This window comes from Dreissena polymorpha, chromosome 1 (genome assembly GCF_020536995.1).
Source record: "Dreissena polymorpha isolate Duluth1 chromosome 1, UMN_Dpol_1.0, whole genome shotgun sequence".
Lineage (NCBI taxonomy): Eukaryota > Metazoa > Mollusca > Bivalvia > Myida > Dreissenidae > Dreissena > Dreissena polymorpha.
The window spans coordinates 178,503,979-178,520,932 of NC_068355.1; the positions used below are offsets into that span (position 1 = coordinate 178,503,979).

At 35.0% G+C, this 16,954-nt stretch overlaps 1 protein-coding gene across 2 annotated transcripts in view; it reads right to left on the reverse strand.

Moving 5' to 3' along the window:
• Positions 1-5,275: 5,275 nt before the first annotated feature.
• Positions 5,276-16,954, reverse strand: part of LOC127863008 (rho GTPase-activating protein 15-like) — a 37,268-nt gene continuing 25,589 nt past the window's right edge. For both annotated transcript variants that reach the window (XM_052402354.1, XM_052402358.1), the window contains exons 8-10: positions 16,274-16,405; positions 11,161-11,266; positions 5,276-9,957 (exon numbers count right to left, since the gene is read on the reverse strand). In XM_052402354.1, coding sequence (XP_052258314.1) covers positions 9,780-9,957; positions 11,161-11,266; positions 16,274-16,405 — 416 coding nt within the window. In that variant the 3' untranslated portion in view covers positions 5,276-9,779. The remainder of the gene's footprint in view (positions 9,958-11,160; positions 11,267-16,273; positions 16,406-16,954) is intronic.

Consider the following 16,954-nt stretch of genomic DNA (forward strand, 5'->3'; position numbering starts at 1 on the left):
AACCTATGGGGGTAGATGGATACATTTAGTCAATTAAAAGCACCCATTTTGTCATTTGATGAACAGCTTTTTATTTACATTTCATTTCAAGCATTGGTTGGGACCATCTTCATTAGTATTAAATTGTTGTGCTTTTCCATTAAACATATTGATACATGAAATATTGTTTTGTATTATTATAATTATAATCATTACTTTCGGTTAACCAGAAATGCTAAAATTTGTGACATTATGAAAATGTTGCATTAAGCCTATCAAAATCATCCATATATTTATTGATCATTTGATAATCTATTTGCGCAACAAACATAAATTCCTATTACATTTAGAACCGGTTTTTGAATAGAAGTTCGAGAGCATTTCAATCAAAGCAGACTTTTTTCTTTTATTGATAAATACTTAAATCAAATACATTATTTATTCTAGATTTTCTCGATATGTGAATATTTTGTTTATCACACTTTACTGGAGTAAGTCAAAGTTCATCCAATGACATAAAAAACATAATAAGACACGTCATAACATCATAAAATTCTATTTTGAAAGAAAGCGCATTTGCTAGGCCCCATCATCCGCGTTATTATGTATTTAATTTTTGAGCTTATTTATTGTTTCACTTTTGCACAATGTGATTATCCATAGACCTACGGAAGGTTTTAGTGCCAATAAACGTGTAAGTTATATAAATATATTATTACCTAGACAAGCATTATGTAATGTATGTATGTCATATGGTTTTATATGTAACTTAGTCATTTAAATAAATTTTAGTGTTACATTGTATTTTTAATATAATGTTGTCTATATGTATGTACATTAGAGATATAATTGACACGAGTCTGGGAAAACAAGGTTCTCGTATACATGTACATGTAGTGATTTATTCATTAGCTACAGTTTATTTAACAGTGGCTGTTATAGTTGTTACATTTAAAAATTCAGAAACTGTTCTGGACCTCTATTTGCAAAGTTCATTTGACAATATGTATGAACAACTATTTTTTCCCAACAATCCCTCGAAGAGGCTATTTCATTTCACTTTTACCATTAAAATGTATTTAAAATAATGGTTAATATTGCTTTAATCAGTCAAAAAAAATTCTGTTTGACCAAGGAAGCCCAAATTTTATATTCATACATGCTGAGACCAAAAAAAAGTTACACACCAGCCAACCAATGAAATATTACAAGCCTTCAGACCAAAAATTGTTACATGCTAGCCTACCAATATAATGTAACATGCCTGTTGTAATTAATAAAATGTTACATGCAGGCCAATCAATGGAATTGTACAGGCCCCTGACCAATAAAATGTGAAATGCTAACCAACCAAAAAAATGTTACCTTCCAAAAGACCAATATTTTTTTTATTCCTATTGACCAATAAAATGTTACATTCCTATGGACCAATACAATTTTACATTACCAGGGACCAATAAAATGTACCATGCCCGCTGACCAATAAAATGTTTCATGCTCGCCGACCATAAAATGTTAGATTTCCCGCCGACCAATAAAATATTACATGCCTGTTGTTCAATAAAATGTTACATGCCTGCTGACCAATAAAATATAACATGCCTGCCAACCAAAAAAATGTGACATGCCTGTCAACCAATAAAATGTAATAGTGCTGCCGACCAAAAAATGTTACAATCTGCCAGACAAAAAAATGTAACATGCCTGTTGACCAATAAAATGTAACAGGCCTGCCAACCAAAAAATGTTACAAAAACATCTTACAGATCAAACAAAGTATTACATGCCTGTTGACCAATAAAATGTAACAGGCCCGCCAGTATGAAATAGACAATTGTGGCAAAGCCTGGTTCAACATTAAACAATGTAGCGCCTGTTATAATTTTAGATCACTGTTAAATGTTTACCTTTAGCCTTGAAAAGAAAACATTGGATATCACATGAAAACATTGATAACACAAGAAAACATTGATCTGAAATTTTAATAATAATCTGAAAAGTTTACTTTAGTTAAACTTATGTGAAAATGTTCCATCAGAGCTTTGTTCAGTCTTATCTCTCACTAGGAATATACATTTTAAAATTTGAAACAGATAAAAATATAATGTCTTCATAGTCTTCATTCGCTCTGTGGGTGTAACTGCCTATATGTTTTAAGTGATAGATCAAGTGGATGTATGTATGTGTATATATGGTTTAGTTTCTAAACCATTATTTTACATTTAAGTTTTTGTTTTAAAATATTCAGGTAAAATTGTTTTTTGTTTTTTTCCATTATACAGCAAACAAAAAAGTGTACACAAAGTTAATGTTTTATTTTAACCCATTTATGCCTAGCATCTAGAAAAAAGGCCTTGGCAAACACAGTAGACCCAGATGCGACCTCATCAGGGTCTGCGCTGTTTGCTTAAATGAATTTCTGTAAGAAATATTCTAAATATAGAAATAAATATACTAGACATCCCTAATTTTGGAAATAAATTGATCCAATTTAGAAGGATGGGAGAGTCCACTAGGCATAAATTGGTTAATTTAGATTCGTTCGTATTTGTACAAGTCATCCATACAGTTGATGCTGTTGTTTTGTTACTACATAGTTATATGTTATTTATATTTAGTACAGGTAGTTTTTACAAGTCCTTTTGTAGGATGCAAACAATTTCTGGGATTGATGCTTAAATTTGTATAGTTATATAGAGTAAAGTGTTTAAATTTTAGAATGCTACATAGTTTAACGAGAAGAACCGCTAATGATATTTGTCATTGTAAGTTTAATTCATGAATGTTCTTAAAAAAATCATTTATACTTTCTATGATTTTGACTGAATAAAAATGTTTATTTTACATTTGTTACCTTAACTGGGTGATAATAAAGTTGTGAACATACATGTTGGAAATGGGGAGTAAAATACTTATTTACATCCATCAGATAAACCTAGAAAAAGTTGTTTTCTTCAAATAAGAGGATTTGTTTATTTGTTGTAGTTATAGTTAATTTTGACAGGCATTTAATTTATCACTGCTCATACTGAAAATCTCAGATATAAACTCCTTAACGAATGAACAAATCTGTCCTAAAAAATCTGATTTTCATTTATCAAGCAAGAATTTATTGGAAATATTCTATTTAGATTTCCATTACAACAACATTCCACATACAAGATACAAATAAAATATGGGTCTTCTCCAAAAGATGTTTAAAGAATGGTGGCATTTCTTTTTTTGTGTTTTTCTTTCAAAGCTGCGTCCAAAATGTTGTGTCCTTTACAACAAAAAGCAATTATTAAATATATTTAATGTACAATTATATCTTCAAAGCATTGTTTTACATAAATTTCATATTTTTATAGTATCGCAAGTTTAAATATTGCTGTGATAAATAGAACATGCCTAATTATTGTTACTATTATAATAAAGTGTTGAATATAGATATATTGCTGTTCGTGCATTGTTTATTTATGATTAGTTATAGTTTATTGTTTGTTTTTATGCCCCCGGTAGGGTGGCATATAGCAGTTGAACTATCCGTCAGTCTGTCTGTCCGTCCGAAAACTTTAACATTGTCCATAACTTTTGCAATATAGAAGATAGCAACTTGATATTTTGCATGCATGTGTATCTCATGGAGCTGCACATCTTAAGTGGTGAAAGGTCAAGGTCATCCCTTCAAGGTCAAAGATCAAATATATGGCTTCAAAGCGGCGCAGTAGGGGGCATTGTGTTTCTGACAAACACATCTCTTGTTTCCATATATAATATGTATTAGGATAGTGCAAATAGGGTGCTTAAATAAAAGCCGCAATAGAACAGCAATGTCCGGGTCTACAGAGCAGACCATGGTATGAAAACGAGTAGAAAAATATGATAGTCATGGCCTTCCTTCAGTCTGGAACGATTTTTGAGTAGTATGCAAATATGTGTTTGTTTACATTCTTGTTGACATGCTGAATGGGGCTAAAAATGGCATTCAAACTTTCTTCACAGATTCCTACATGGCTAATCCACACAGATCCAAATTTGCATACTGGGCAGTTGTAAATGCGCATTTGATATATCCATATTAACATCAGTCCATGAGTAGTGTTCACTGTGAGTAGTGCTCACCATGAGTTGTGTTCACCATGAGTTGTACTCACCACGAGTTGTACTCACCATGAGAAGTGTTCACTGTGAGTAGTGCTCACCATGAGTTGTACTCACCATGAGTAGTGTTCACTGTGAGTAGTGCTCACCATGAGTTGTACTCATGATGAGTAGTGTTCACTGTGAGTAGTGCTCACCATGAGTTGTACTCACCATGAGTAGTGCTCACCATGAGTTGTGCTCATCATGAGTAGTGCTCACCATGAGTTGTACTCACCATGAGTAGTGTTCACTGTGAGTAGTGCTCACCATGAGTTGTACTCACGATGAGTAGTGTTCACTGTGAGTAGTGCTCACCATGAGTTGTACTCACCATGAGTTGTACTCACCATGAGTAGTGCTCACCATGAGAAGTGTTCACTGTGAGTAGTGCTCACCATGAGTAGTGCTCACCATGAGTTGTGCTCACCATGAGTTGTGCTCACCATGAGTTGTACTCACCATGAGTAGTGTTCACTGTGAGTAGTGCTCACCATGAGTTGTACTCACGATGAGTAGCGTTCACTGTGAGTAGTGCTCACCATGAGTTGTACTCACCATGAGTTGTACTCACCATGAGTAGTGTTCACTGAGTAGTGTTCACTGTGAGTAGTGCTCACCATGAGTAGTTCTCACCATGAGTTGTACTCACCATGAGTAGTGTTCACTGTGAGTAGTGCTCACCATGAGTAGTGCTCACCATGAGTAGTGTTCACTGTGAGTTGTGCTCACCATGAGTTGTACTCACCATGAGTAGTGTTCACTGTGAGTAGTGCTCACCATGATTTGTACTCACCATGAGAAGTGTTCACTGTGAGTAGTGCTCACCATGACTTGTACTCACCATGAGTAGTGTTCACTGTGAGTAGTGTTCACTGTGAGTAGTGCTCATCATGAGTAGTGCTCACCATGAGTTGTACTCACCATGAGTAGTGTTCACTGTGAGTAGTGCTCACCATGAGTTGTACTCACCATGAGTAGTGTTCACTGTGAGTAGTGTTTACTGTGAGTAATGCTCACCATGAGTAGTGTTCACTGTGAGTAGTGCTCACCATGAGTTGTACTCACCATGAGTAGTGCTCACCATGAGTAGTGTTCACCATGAGTTGTACTCACCATGAGTTGTGTTCACTGTGAGTACTGCTCACCATGAGTAAATACAACAAGACAAGACTCTTTTCAACATCGGAATTTACTTACATTATTATAATAATTATATACTCTCAAATGATACATAATAATATTTGGCTATGAAAGCTTTGTGTCAATATCCATCAACAATGCAATTTAAAATACTCTGTGCTCTGTGAAAAAAGGGGTTAAATGCATGTGCATAAAGTGTTGTCCCAGATAAGCCTGTGCTGTCTGCACAGGCTAATCAGGGAAGACACTTTACAGCTTAACTGGATTTTTGCTAAGAAGAGACTTTCTTTAAACGAAAAATATTATTACAGTGGAAAGTTTTCTTCCTGATTAACCTTTGCGGACTGCACAGGCTAATCTTGGATGACACTTAACACACATGCATTTAACTCCCTTTTCACAGAGCACAATCCACTTAATAAAAGTGATACAAGTGCATTGTAATCAACAAAAATACTTGGAATACATCACATAGCTTATTAACGGAAAAACAAAGTTATAATTGTGAATACATCAATACACAGCCAAAATTTCTTATACAATAATTTTAATTCATAGCAAATACAGTAAATATTTAGTACATATTTTCTATGAGTGTTTTTTTAAGGTCTTTTTTTAGCATTACAATGTTTATGATTCTAATAACTAAAATCCTTTAACCTGAATCTGATCAATTAATTATACACACTATTACATATTTATAAGTTTTGACCAAAACAAGTACAGGTTTTTGTTTAGTTGCACATTGCGCTCAGATGAGCTCAATAAAATACATAAAACAGCCCTTTACAGATTTTAAAATATGACTGTTATTAAACATAGGTAGCAATGAATTATTTATTGAATTATCTTCAACTGAAAATTGTCAAGGGCAACAACACTATCAGGAAATAATTTGCCCAGATGGTTTGCATGTATTTCAATTTAAGTTGCAATATAAGAGTTATCAAACTATAATATCGTCGCTGTCATTCTCAAACCTTGTAGCTCCAAAATTTTCAAAATATTTTTTTCGTCTTTTCCGAATATATGAAGTCTGGCCTGTGTTTTGTGCTATATCTCGTGGCTCTAGGCCAATCAGAGCTCTTGAAAAAGCCATGTGACGTGACAAAATGTTGTAGAATGATTGTTGGCTTTTTTCCCCGCAAAAAGTCGTAGCGACGCCATTTCACCTATAGGTACGTCGTTTTGTTTGGACAAATTTGACAAAAACGTTTTTTTAAAATTTTTTATTTGCAACTACAAGGTTTCCTATAAAAAAATGAGACGGTTTTTTCTCTCTCCTGAAAAGTTGGCATTTTGTAGCTACGAGGTTTGAGAACGACAGCGACGATTTATTGATGAGAAAGAAAGAACTATGTTTTTTAAATTACGGTAACAGTTCTAATGTACTTTATCTCCCTCAATTTAAAATTTGTCTGAACACACCAACAACCATTTTTCTGTGCCAGCACATTACAAAGTGTACAAAGAAATCAATCTACTGGGGGCAAATATATTCAATAAGAGCGTTTCAACTTATTTTCAAAATGTATGGCTATTAAACTTTAATTAACGGTGGATCAATGTCACACTTGTAAACCATACTGGCACAAACTACAGCGTTCAATTGTTTCTTATACCTATAACATATGGAGTATACATCATAAGTTTAGTGACTATATTGATGACAGTCTACCATGGTAATAAATCAATCTACAATACTGTGAAACCAGGCTATTCTGGGACACTACTTACTGGCATGTAACCCCATTTTACCAGAGATGGGCCCAAATATTTTACCAATTTTTTTATTTCCAATTACTTTAAACCAGATGTTTATGAAAATGAATAGCACGTTAACACACTGTGAAAAAATACCAAAAAGTTCATGCTTGGAAGGCACATAGAAATGGAATGTCTTTACTTTTAATACATGGAAAATATAGGGATTTATTTGAAAGTATGATTGAACACAATTTTAATAATAATTTAACTGTTACCATAGCATACATTTTTAAGAAACGCAATGGAATGTTGCACAATAATGATATGATTGGCTTTTGTAGCATTAAAATATAAAAAAAACTCTGTACAAAAAAGAAATAAGACTATCAGCTCCTTTGAACAAAACAATTCCATTTAAATGAGGGGGAACGGTAGAATGAATAGATGACATTACTATCCATTAAAAAAAATTCATTTTAGGCGAGTATTTTAATCTAGAATATATTCTGAAAATTAATTCTAGAATAATTAGCATGCAAAGGACCAAAATCAAATAGGCAATTTAAACATTTTATAAGAAAAAAAATATACATGCAAAATAACAAGTTTTTTGCATATGAAATAAAAAGTTCAGTACAAAAATATTCATACTGAGTACCAATCACCTTTAAATTATGATTTCTGTACAACACATTTCACATAATATCATATTTATCATATCGTAATGATATCAAAAGCCCTTATAATGCACTTTGACATTAATTATTTTGGGGGGGGGGGGGGGAGGGGGGGGGGGGGGGGCTTCTGCTAACGTTAATTACTTCAGTGTAATATCCCCATAAAGAAATCTTTTTTGACTACAAATTTAATGCCCAATGTAGGCTGCTGCGGACGTTTATGACTTCAAAAGTTTTTTCTCCCTATTAAAAATCATCTCTTTTACAATTGTAAATGTTTAATACATATTTAGATAATATATCGCTATAGTCATATAAAATGGAATGTTCATTAAAAGTGATATGCAAATACTGAGTAAAGAAGTATAAAAAATAGTTCTTATATTAATTAACAAATACATATAATTTCACTTGACCGTACAAGCATGACTGAATAACCAGTTTTCAGATTGTAAAAAAACATTAACCAATAAACAAAAACACAGAATACTTGAAATGATTTGCAGATTTAGCACAATATGTGAGAAACATCAATATATCTATATATATGTCAAATTTGACTTGTATTTCGTCCATGGATTTTGTAGACAAATTTGACTCATATTTCGTACATGGATTTTGTAGACATTCTTTAACACAACACACGCATGTAATTAACATGCTTACAATTCAACAATAGTGAATAGTATTTATTTTACAAATTGTTCCCACATTAATGATAACAAATTATTTCACACAGTCAAGACTCAGCCGTGAGGGAGATGTGGGACACACAGAGGATATTTGTTGTTTTTGGTGGAATATCGATTTAATTCATTAGTGATCATAGAAAATGATATGCACCACTTGTGAAAATATATTTTTCTATGATCACATGTGAATTCCACCAAATCAAACATTTTTTCTTTTATGCATTCAAACGATTATTTTTGTATTTTTGCCATTCCGAACAATATAATTCCCCTTTGTGCGCCCTGAAATGTTATTACATGTATGTTCAAGGGAAGCTTGTTTTTATAAACTTCAATGCAGAGTAATCACCCTTGGTAACATTGGGGGGGTCATCATGGGGAAACCAAAAATATCTAAAAATATGTTATTTTTCACTGTTTGAATTAGTAAAATATCAGTATTAATTCACTAATATTACTCTATAAACCATCAGAAAGCATAAAATAAAACTTCTTCCTTCAAATTTGATTGTAGGCGGAGCCCTGACACACGCATTTAGTTTTGATGCTTGAATGAAATCTTAAAATAGTAGTTTGTTCACAATCAATCACAATCTTAAAATGATTAATTTTACAAATAACAGATAACATTATGTAAAGAGAAATTCTCCATTAACAGTACACTTTATATTTAGCACAAAACACTCCAGACAGAATGATATGAATTAGGCACAGTAATACATAATCATAAAATGCCCTGTGTTTATGAACATATTTAGATTGAAAAAATGAGGATGACATTGTGTTGCTTTTTACTAAACTTGACTATGTAGTATGTAATTTTAATTTTTAAAAAAGAGCCTGAACAAGACTTTATCACAAAAGTGGCTCACTGATGGAATGTTAATAATTTTAGTTTCATCAGAAAACGTCTCATATACTAAGAGCACAAACTTTCTTTTGTTTCCAGACAGCAGTGCCAGCCTCCTGCTTCTCATTATCAAGCATTAATTTAACCTTAATTATTTGAGCTAAAATGCGTTGAAAGCCTAATGCTTATTGAAATGCTCTCGAGTCGGTTTCCTGGGTGGAGCCAGTACTTAAATGTCTTTGAATGAGATAAAAAGAATGCTCTCACAGTGGGTATCGAACCCATGACCTCCCGGTCGCTAGGCGGACATCATATCCACTATGCCACAGCTACCTTGGTAAGAATTAGCAGAGGAAAGTTCAGAATTTTAGAATATCTAAAAATGATATCGCATTTTCATATCCTATCATAATCAATCAATCAATCGCTGATGGGAAACAAAATCTTTTTTGTACTCTGACAGGGCAAAATTTTTTAATTTCAATAGTTCAATTTGTTCAGCTTCATCTATAAAGGTTCTTGTATTCTAGTGAGGGAATACAAAATGTTTTTGTACTCTGACAGCACAAACTTTAAAAAATGGATTTTTAATAGTTCGCGATTTCAGTTTCATCTAAAAATGTTCTTGTATTCTAAAAGCACAAACTCCACAATTTGGCTCTGGTAGACTAAGCTAGTGGCCAGTTGCATAGATGTTGTTTGCGGGTCAGGCCATATCAACGTTGGCCCGAAAACTATGGCGAGTTGATGAGCAGCCATCTTGTTTTCCTTTTGTAAATCCATGACACTGAAACAGAATGGAAAGAGTTTTATCATAGACTTGACAAACGTCCCACCACCATTGGTAATTTTGTCACAGAAGTGACAAACGTCCCACCGCCTTTATTCATTTTGTCACAGACTCGACAGACATCCCAACACCATTTTTCATTCTGTCACAGAAGTGACAAACATCTTACCACCAATGTTCATTTTGTCACAGACTTGACAAACATCCCACCACCTTTAATCCACAGACATGACCAACATCCCATCACCGTTTATCAACAGAGGTATGAGGACACATTACTCAGGAATGCGTAAATTACTGGGCCAGAAAACAGTATCTTGCACACCAACACTTCATGGTGATGGCATATTACAACTTTAGCACTACAAAAATGCTTAAGTACTTTGTTCCAAAAATATTTTTTACATTAAGGGACAAACAGTTTGACAGAAAGCTGACTGAAAGAGTGACTTCTTTGTAGTACTATTTGTTTATAATGCATGTATAAAATATGTATCACGTTAAAATAAAGAGGTATTTAAAATTCTTAATGACACAAATGTGGAATAATTCAGCAATTATATTTGTAGTAAGTTAAAGGGTATTTCAAACAAAACAGCTGTTTTTATTGGTTGATCTTGAAAGTACAGAAAAGGAATGTGAACCCAAAATTATTAGTTAGACATTAATTTTTTGTGGATTTTTGTTGGGTACCCTAAACCACAAAATAAAATGTTCAACAAACCTTAATATCTGAAATTTTCTTTTAATCCTCCAAATTTCATGTCAGTAAAACATAAATAATGGTACAACAATTGTAAAAGTAATAGAAAACCTGATAAAAAATGTTGCCATATTAGGTGACACTCAATGTTACGCTTTAGTCTTTGTTAAAGTTTTGCATTGCCAAATTAGTTTCACTTCCACTGTCAGTAGTAGACAAACTTCTCCCTCCAGTGTTTTTGGGGTTGATTTTTTTTACCATATTTTTTTCCCAAATGCCTGCCTGATATTACCACTTTACTAAAAATCCAAAATATTTCATTTATGCCCTAGCCACCTGAATAAATATAATATTGAAAACACTTATTTTCAATTAAAACCAAATTGATAACAAAGAGACACCAATTTCACAATTTTTGTCAACATGACGCGATCTTACCAATCAAAAGGGCTTTGCGCAAGTCCCAAAATGGTGAAAAAAACACTGCCCTCACTTACTTGCAGAAATGTTTGAAGAGGGCCTTGATGGTGTCATAGTTGTGTCTAGGAAGCTCGTCCATGACAGACTTGATCTGTTTAAATCTCTCAGCTGCCTTCTCGGACACTGAAAATCAAGACTACATTCAGATTTGATATGTCTTCACCTATTAGCTACCTTGTGGGACACTGACAATCAAGGCTACAGTCAGACAAGATATGCCTTATTTTCAGCTGCCTTTTATGACATTGAAAATCAAGATTTGATCTCTCAGACACTAAAAATCAAGACACAAGTAAGACTAGATATGCCAAAATGTATCAGCTGCCTTGTCAGACACTGAAAATCAAGACATAAGTCAGAATTATATGCAGTCAGACCTGTATATCACCCATTTGATCTACTATTATCTCCCTGCTGCTTGTCAAACATTGACAATCAAGACTCCGTTTAGACCTACATATCATACTAGATTTGATTTATCAGCTGCCTTGTCAGACACTGAAAATGAGGACTTATATCTTATAAATCTCTCAGCTTCCTTGTAAGACACTGAAAATGATGACTTATGTCTTATAAATCTCTCAGCTTCCTTGTCAGACACTGAAAATGAGGACTTATGTCTTATAAATCTCTCAGCTTCCTTGTCAGACACTGAAAATGATGACTTATGTCTTATAAATCTCCCAGCTTCCTTGTCAGACACTGAAAATGATGACTTATGTCTTATAAATCTCTCAGCTTCCTTGTAAGACACTGAAAATGATGACTTATGTCTTATATATCTCTCAGCTTCCTTGTCAGACACTGAAAATAATGACTTATGTCTTATAAATCTCTCAGCTTCCTTGTCAGACACTGAAAATGAGGACTTATGTCTTATAAATCTCTCAGCTTCCTTGTCAGACACTGAAAATGATGACTTATTTCTTATAAATCTCTCAGCTTCCTTGTCAGACACTGAAAATGATGACTTATTTCTTATAAATCTCTCAGCTTCCTTGTCAGACACTGAAAATGACGACTTATGTCTTATAAATCTCTCAGCTTCCTTGTCAGACACTGAAAATCAAGACTGCAATCAGACCTGCATATCATGCTGAGCTTGATCTGTCTTTTTCTCACAGGTTCCTTGTCACACCTTAAAACTCAAGACTACAGACATACTAGATTTGTGGAAATCTCTCAGCTGCCTATTCAGACACTGAAAATCAAGGCTAGGGTAAGACTTTATCTGTCGTTACCACAGATAATTTGTCAGACACTGAAAGTCAAGACTACATACAGAATTACAGACTTGAAATTGTTCTATCTCGCAGCTGCCTTTCCAGACATTGAAAGTCAAGACTAAAGTCATTACCCTAATATTATACTGGTCTTGAAAATATGTATCCAGTTTTCACTGGACTCATGTATACCATAAGGTAACATTTCTAAATACCTATACAGGCATTTGTACTTGAAATTTTTAAAACTAGAATACATTTACAAATTAACTGTATTATTACAAAATCCCATTCGTGCAACATGCCGGCTATTTTATCTTTTACAAATTACAGATAACATTAATTGTTCAACATTAATTGGAAACATTAGTATTATGTACCGGTTAATATTAATTTGAATACTAATATAAATAAAAAATACACAAGAACTTAGCCTCACTCAGGGAAAACAGGGCCTAATGCTCGCGTGTAATATCAGCCTCACTCAGGGAAAACAGGGCCTAATGCTTGCGTGTAATATCAGCCTCACTCAGAGAAAACAGGGCCTAATGCTTGCGTGTAATATCAGCCTCACTCAGGGAAAACAGGGCCTAATGCTTGCGTGTAATATCAGCCTCACTCAGAGAAAACAGGGCCTAATGCTTGCGTGTAATATCAGCCTCACTCAGGGAAAACAGGGCCTAATGCTTGCATGTAATATCAGCCTCACTCAGAGAAAACAGGGCCTAATGCTTGCGTGTAATATAAGCCTCACTCAGGGAAAACAGGGTTAATGCTTGCGTGTAATATCAGCCTCACTCAGGGAAAACAGGGTCTAATGCTTGCGTGTAATATCAGCCTCACTCAGGGAAAACAGGGTCTAATGCTTGCGTGTAATATCAGCCTCACTCAGGGAAAACAGGGTCTAATGCTTGCGTGTAATATCAGCCTCACTCAGGGAAAACAGGGCCTAATGCTTGCATGTAATATCATCTCAGATTAGCCTGCACAGTCTGCACAGGCTAATAAGGGATGAAAGTTTCAGCCTAAACTGAATTTTTGCTAAGAAGAGACTTCCTTTAAACAAAAAATACAACAAAAGTGTGTTGTCCCTTATTTGCTTGTGCATTCTGCACAGGCTAATCTGGGATGGCACTTCAAGCAGATGCATTAAAACCCATTAAAACCCATTTACCCACAGCAAGGCTAAAATAACAAGAAACTGTAGGAGACGGGTGATGCTCCCCAAAGGTTTTTTTTGTCACAATATTGCACTATATATTCAGATAAAAGGAAACGTCTTGAGGGGCATAACTTTTGACAAAATAATACGATGGTTTAGCAACTTAAAAATTTCAAAGGGCCATAACCCTCTAAATAAATAATCTAACCAGAACCCACTTATAGCATGCGCATCTCCCCAAGGTAGTTAAGCTTCCCATAAAGCTTCATTGAAGTCCAGTCAGTAGTTAGGGAGAAATAACCCGGACAAGAATTGCACTATATGTACAGTTTATAGAAAATTTCAAAGGGCCATAACTCGTTGAAAAATCATCTGACCATAACCCACTGATAATATGCACATCTCCTGTTGGTAGTGAACCTTCCCATTAGGTTTCATTGAATTCCCGTGATAAGTTGCTGAGAAATAGCTCGGACAAGAATTGCACTATATGTACAATGGAAAATTTCAAAGGGCCATAACTCTGTGAACAAGAGCACCGCCTTGCGGGTGCAGACCACTCATCTATTTTCTTTTTAAAGGTGAAGGGACTCTCATTTTCAATCACAAAGGAGGGAGGGGTGGAGTGAAGAGGGGTGTATAGCATGGGAATGTGGACATTTATTACATTATTTTCCAAAAATGGGAAAAAAAAAGCAAAAAAAAAAAAAAAATCGGGGGGGGGGGGGGGGGGGGGGGGGGGGGTTTTAACCATTAAAAAAAAATGAAATTTGGGGTGGAGGTGGGGTGGGGGGGGGGTTAGTGTGAGGGTATGGTGGTCATTTGTGAGATGATCGTTACAAAAAAAACAAAAAAAAATTAGGGGGGGGGGGGGGGGATTCGGATGGGGGGGAGGGGGGGGGGGGGGGGGGTGGGGGGGATTCTTGGGTGCGATGGTTGGACGGTATTTCAAACATAAAATAAATATTTGTGTTTTTTATCTGTTTCAAAAAAAATAATTTGGGGGGGGGGGTAGGGGGGTGGGGGTTATAGTGTGAGGGTTGTGGTGGTCATTTGTGAGATGATCTTAAAAAAAAAAAAAAAAAAAATAGGGGGGGGGGGGGATTCGGGGGGGGGGGGGGGGGAGGGGGGGAGGGCACGGGGGATGGTTTGGGTGGAGTCTATTGTGGTATGTAAGGTAAGAGTAGTTTTGTCAAAGTATCAATCAAATCTAATCATAAATAAAGAAGTTATGGCAATTTAAGCAAAATTTAATAATTTGACCTTGAGAGTCAAGGTCATTCAAAGGTCAAGGTAAAATTCAACTTGCCAGGTACAGTAACCTCATGATAGCATGAAAGTATTTGAAGTTTGAAAGCAATAGCCTTGATAGTTAAGAAGTAAAGTGGATCGAAACACAAAATTTAACCATATATTCAAAGTTACTAAGTCAAAAAAGGGCCATAATTCCGTAAAAATGACAACCAGAGTTATGCAACTTGTCCTTTTACTGTACCCTTATGATAGTTTGCGAGTGTTCCAAGTATGAAAGCAATATCTATGATACTTTAGAGGTAAAGTGGACCAAAACACAAAACTTAACCAAATTTTCAATTTTTTAAGTATAAAGGGCCCATAATTCTGCCCAAATGCCAGTCAGAGTTACATAACTTTGCCTGCACAGTCCCCTTATGATAGTTTATAAGTGTTGCAAGTATGAAAGCAATAGCTTTGATACTGTAGGAATAAAGTGGACGTAAACACAAAACTTAACCAAATTTTCAATTTTCTAAGTATAAAAAGGGCCCATAATTCTGTAAAATGCTAGTCAGAGTTACATTACTTTGCCTGCACAGTCCCCTTATGATAGCTAGTAAGTGTTGCAAGTATGAAAGCAATAGCTTTGATACTTACGGAATAAAATGGACCTAAACACAAAACATACCCAAAATTTTCAATTTTCTAAGTATAAAAAGGGCACATAATTCTGTCAAAATGCACGCCAGAGTTATCTAACTTTGCCTGCCCAGTCCCCTCATGATAGTAAGTAAGTGTTCCAAGTTTGAATGCAATACATGTAGCATTGATAATTTCTGAGAAAAGTGGACCTAAACGCAAAACTTAACCAAAATTTTCAATTTTCTAAGTATAAAAAGGGCACATAATTCTGTCAAATTGCACGCCAGAGTTATCTAACTTTGCCTGCCCAGTCCTCTCATGATGGTAAGTAAGTGTACCAATGCAATAGAATTGATACTTTCTGAGAAAAGTGGACCTAAATGCAAAACTTAACCGGACGCCAACGCCGACGCAGACGCCGACGCCAAGGTGATGACAATAGCTCATAATTTTTTTTCAAAAAATAGATGAGCTAAAAATCATCCGACCATAACCGGCTGATAATACGCACATCTCCTGTTGGTAGTGAACCTTCCCATAAAGTTTCATTGAATTCCCGTAATCAGTTGCTGAGAAATAGCTCGGACAAGAATTACACTATGTGTACAATGGAAAATTTCGAAGGGCCATAACTCTGTGAAAAATCATCCGACCAAAACCGGCTGATAATATGCACATCTCCTCTTGGTAGTGAAGCTTCCCATTAATTTTTTATTGAATTCCAGTCATTAGTTGCTGAGAAAAAGCCCGGACAAAAATTGTGCACGGACGGACACACGGACACACGAAGCGGCGACTATATGCTCCCCCCCAAATTTTTTTTGGGGGAGCATAATAATTGAATTGTTGGTAAACCATAACACTTACAAAACCCCTTAAGGAACTTATCAAACAGGGCGTATGTGAACAAAGGGTCCTTTAGCTCCCTAAAGAACAGTTTTAGGGTTCCGCAGAGCACGTGTACATCCCACATCTGGTCATCAAGGTTATATTGTTCACCTGAAAATATTTAACCATTATTTACCACTGAGATACGTATTTTGACGCATTTGCAGTCTCTAAGAAAGTTAAATATAATTTAAGCCTTTCTTACTAGATTCAAGTTTTTAAAGGCTTCATTTCCAACATTAAGATACTGATGAGCAGCAAAAAGCATAAAAACTGAACAGACTGCGAGTTACTCGCAGGCTGTTCTGGTTTTATGCTGTTTGCACACAGCCATTTTCACTTCACTTCTAAGAGGGAAAGGGTTAATACCATGGTCATTTGTTTTTTCTACGAATGTTTTCACTTTTGTCATATTCTTAACATATATTTGTAAGAAGACTTGTCGATGATTTTTTATTTTTTCAGGAAATTACATCTTATTACTATTTGCAACACAGCTACTCTACAAGAAGTCCATTTGTGGCAAGTTTTTAAATGTTGGCAACATTTTGAGCAAGTGTCAATAATGCATGGAATTATTTAACCCTTTCCCACTCAGAAGCAAAGTAGAAATGGCTTCTGCAACCAGCACAAAACCAGAACACTCTGCGAGTAACTCAT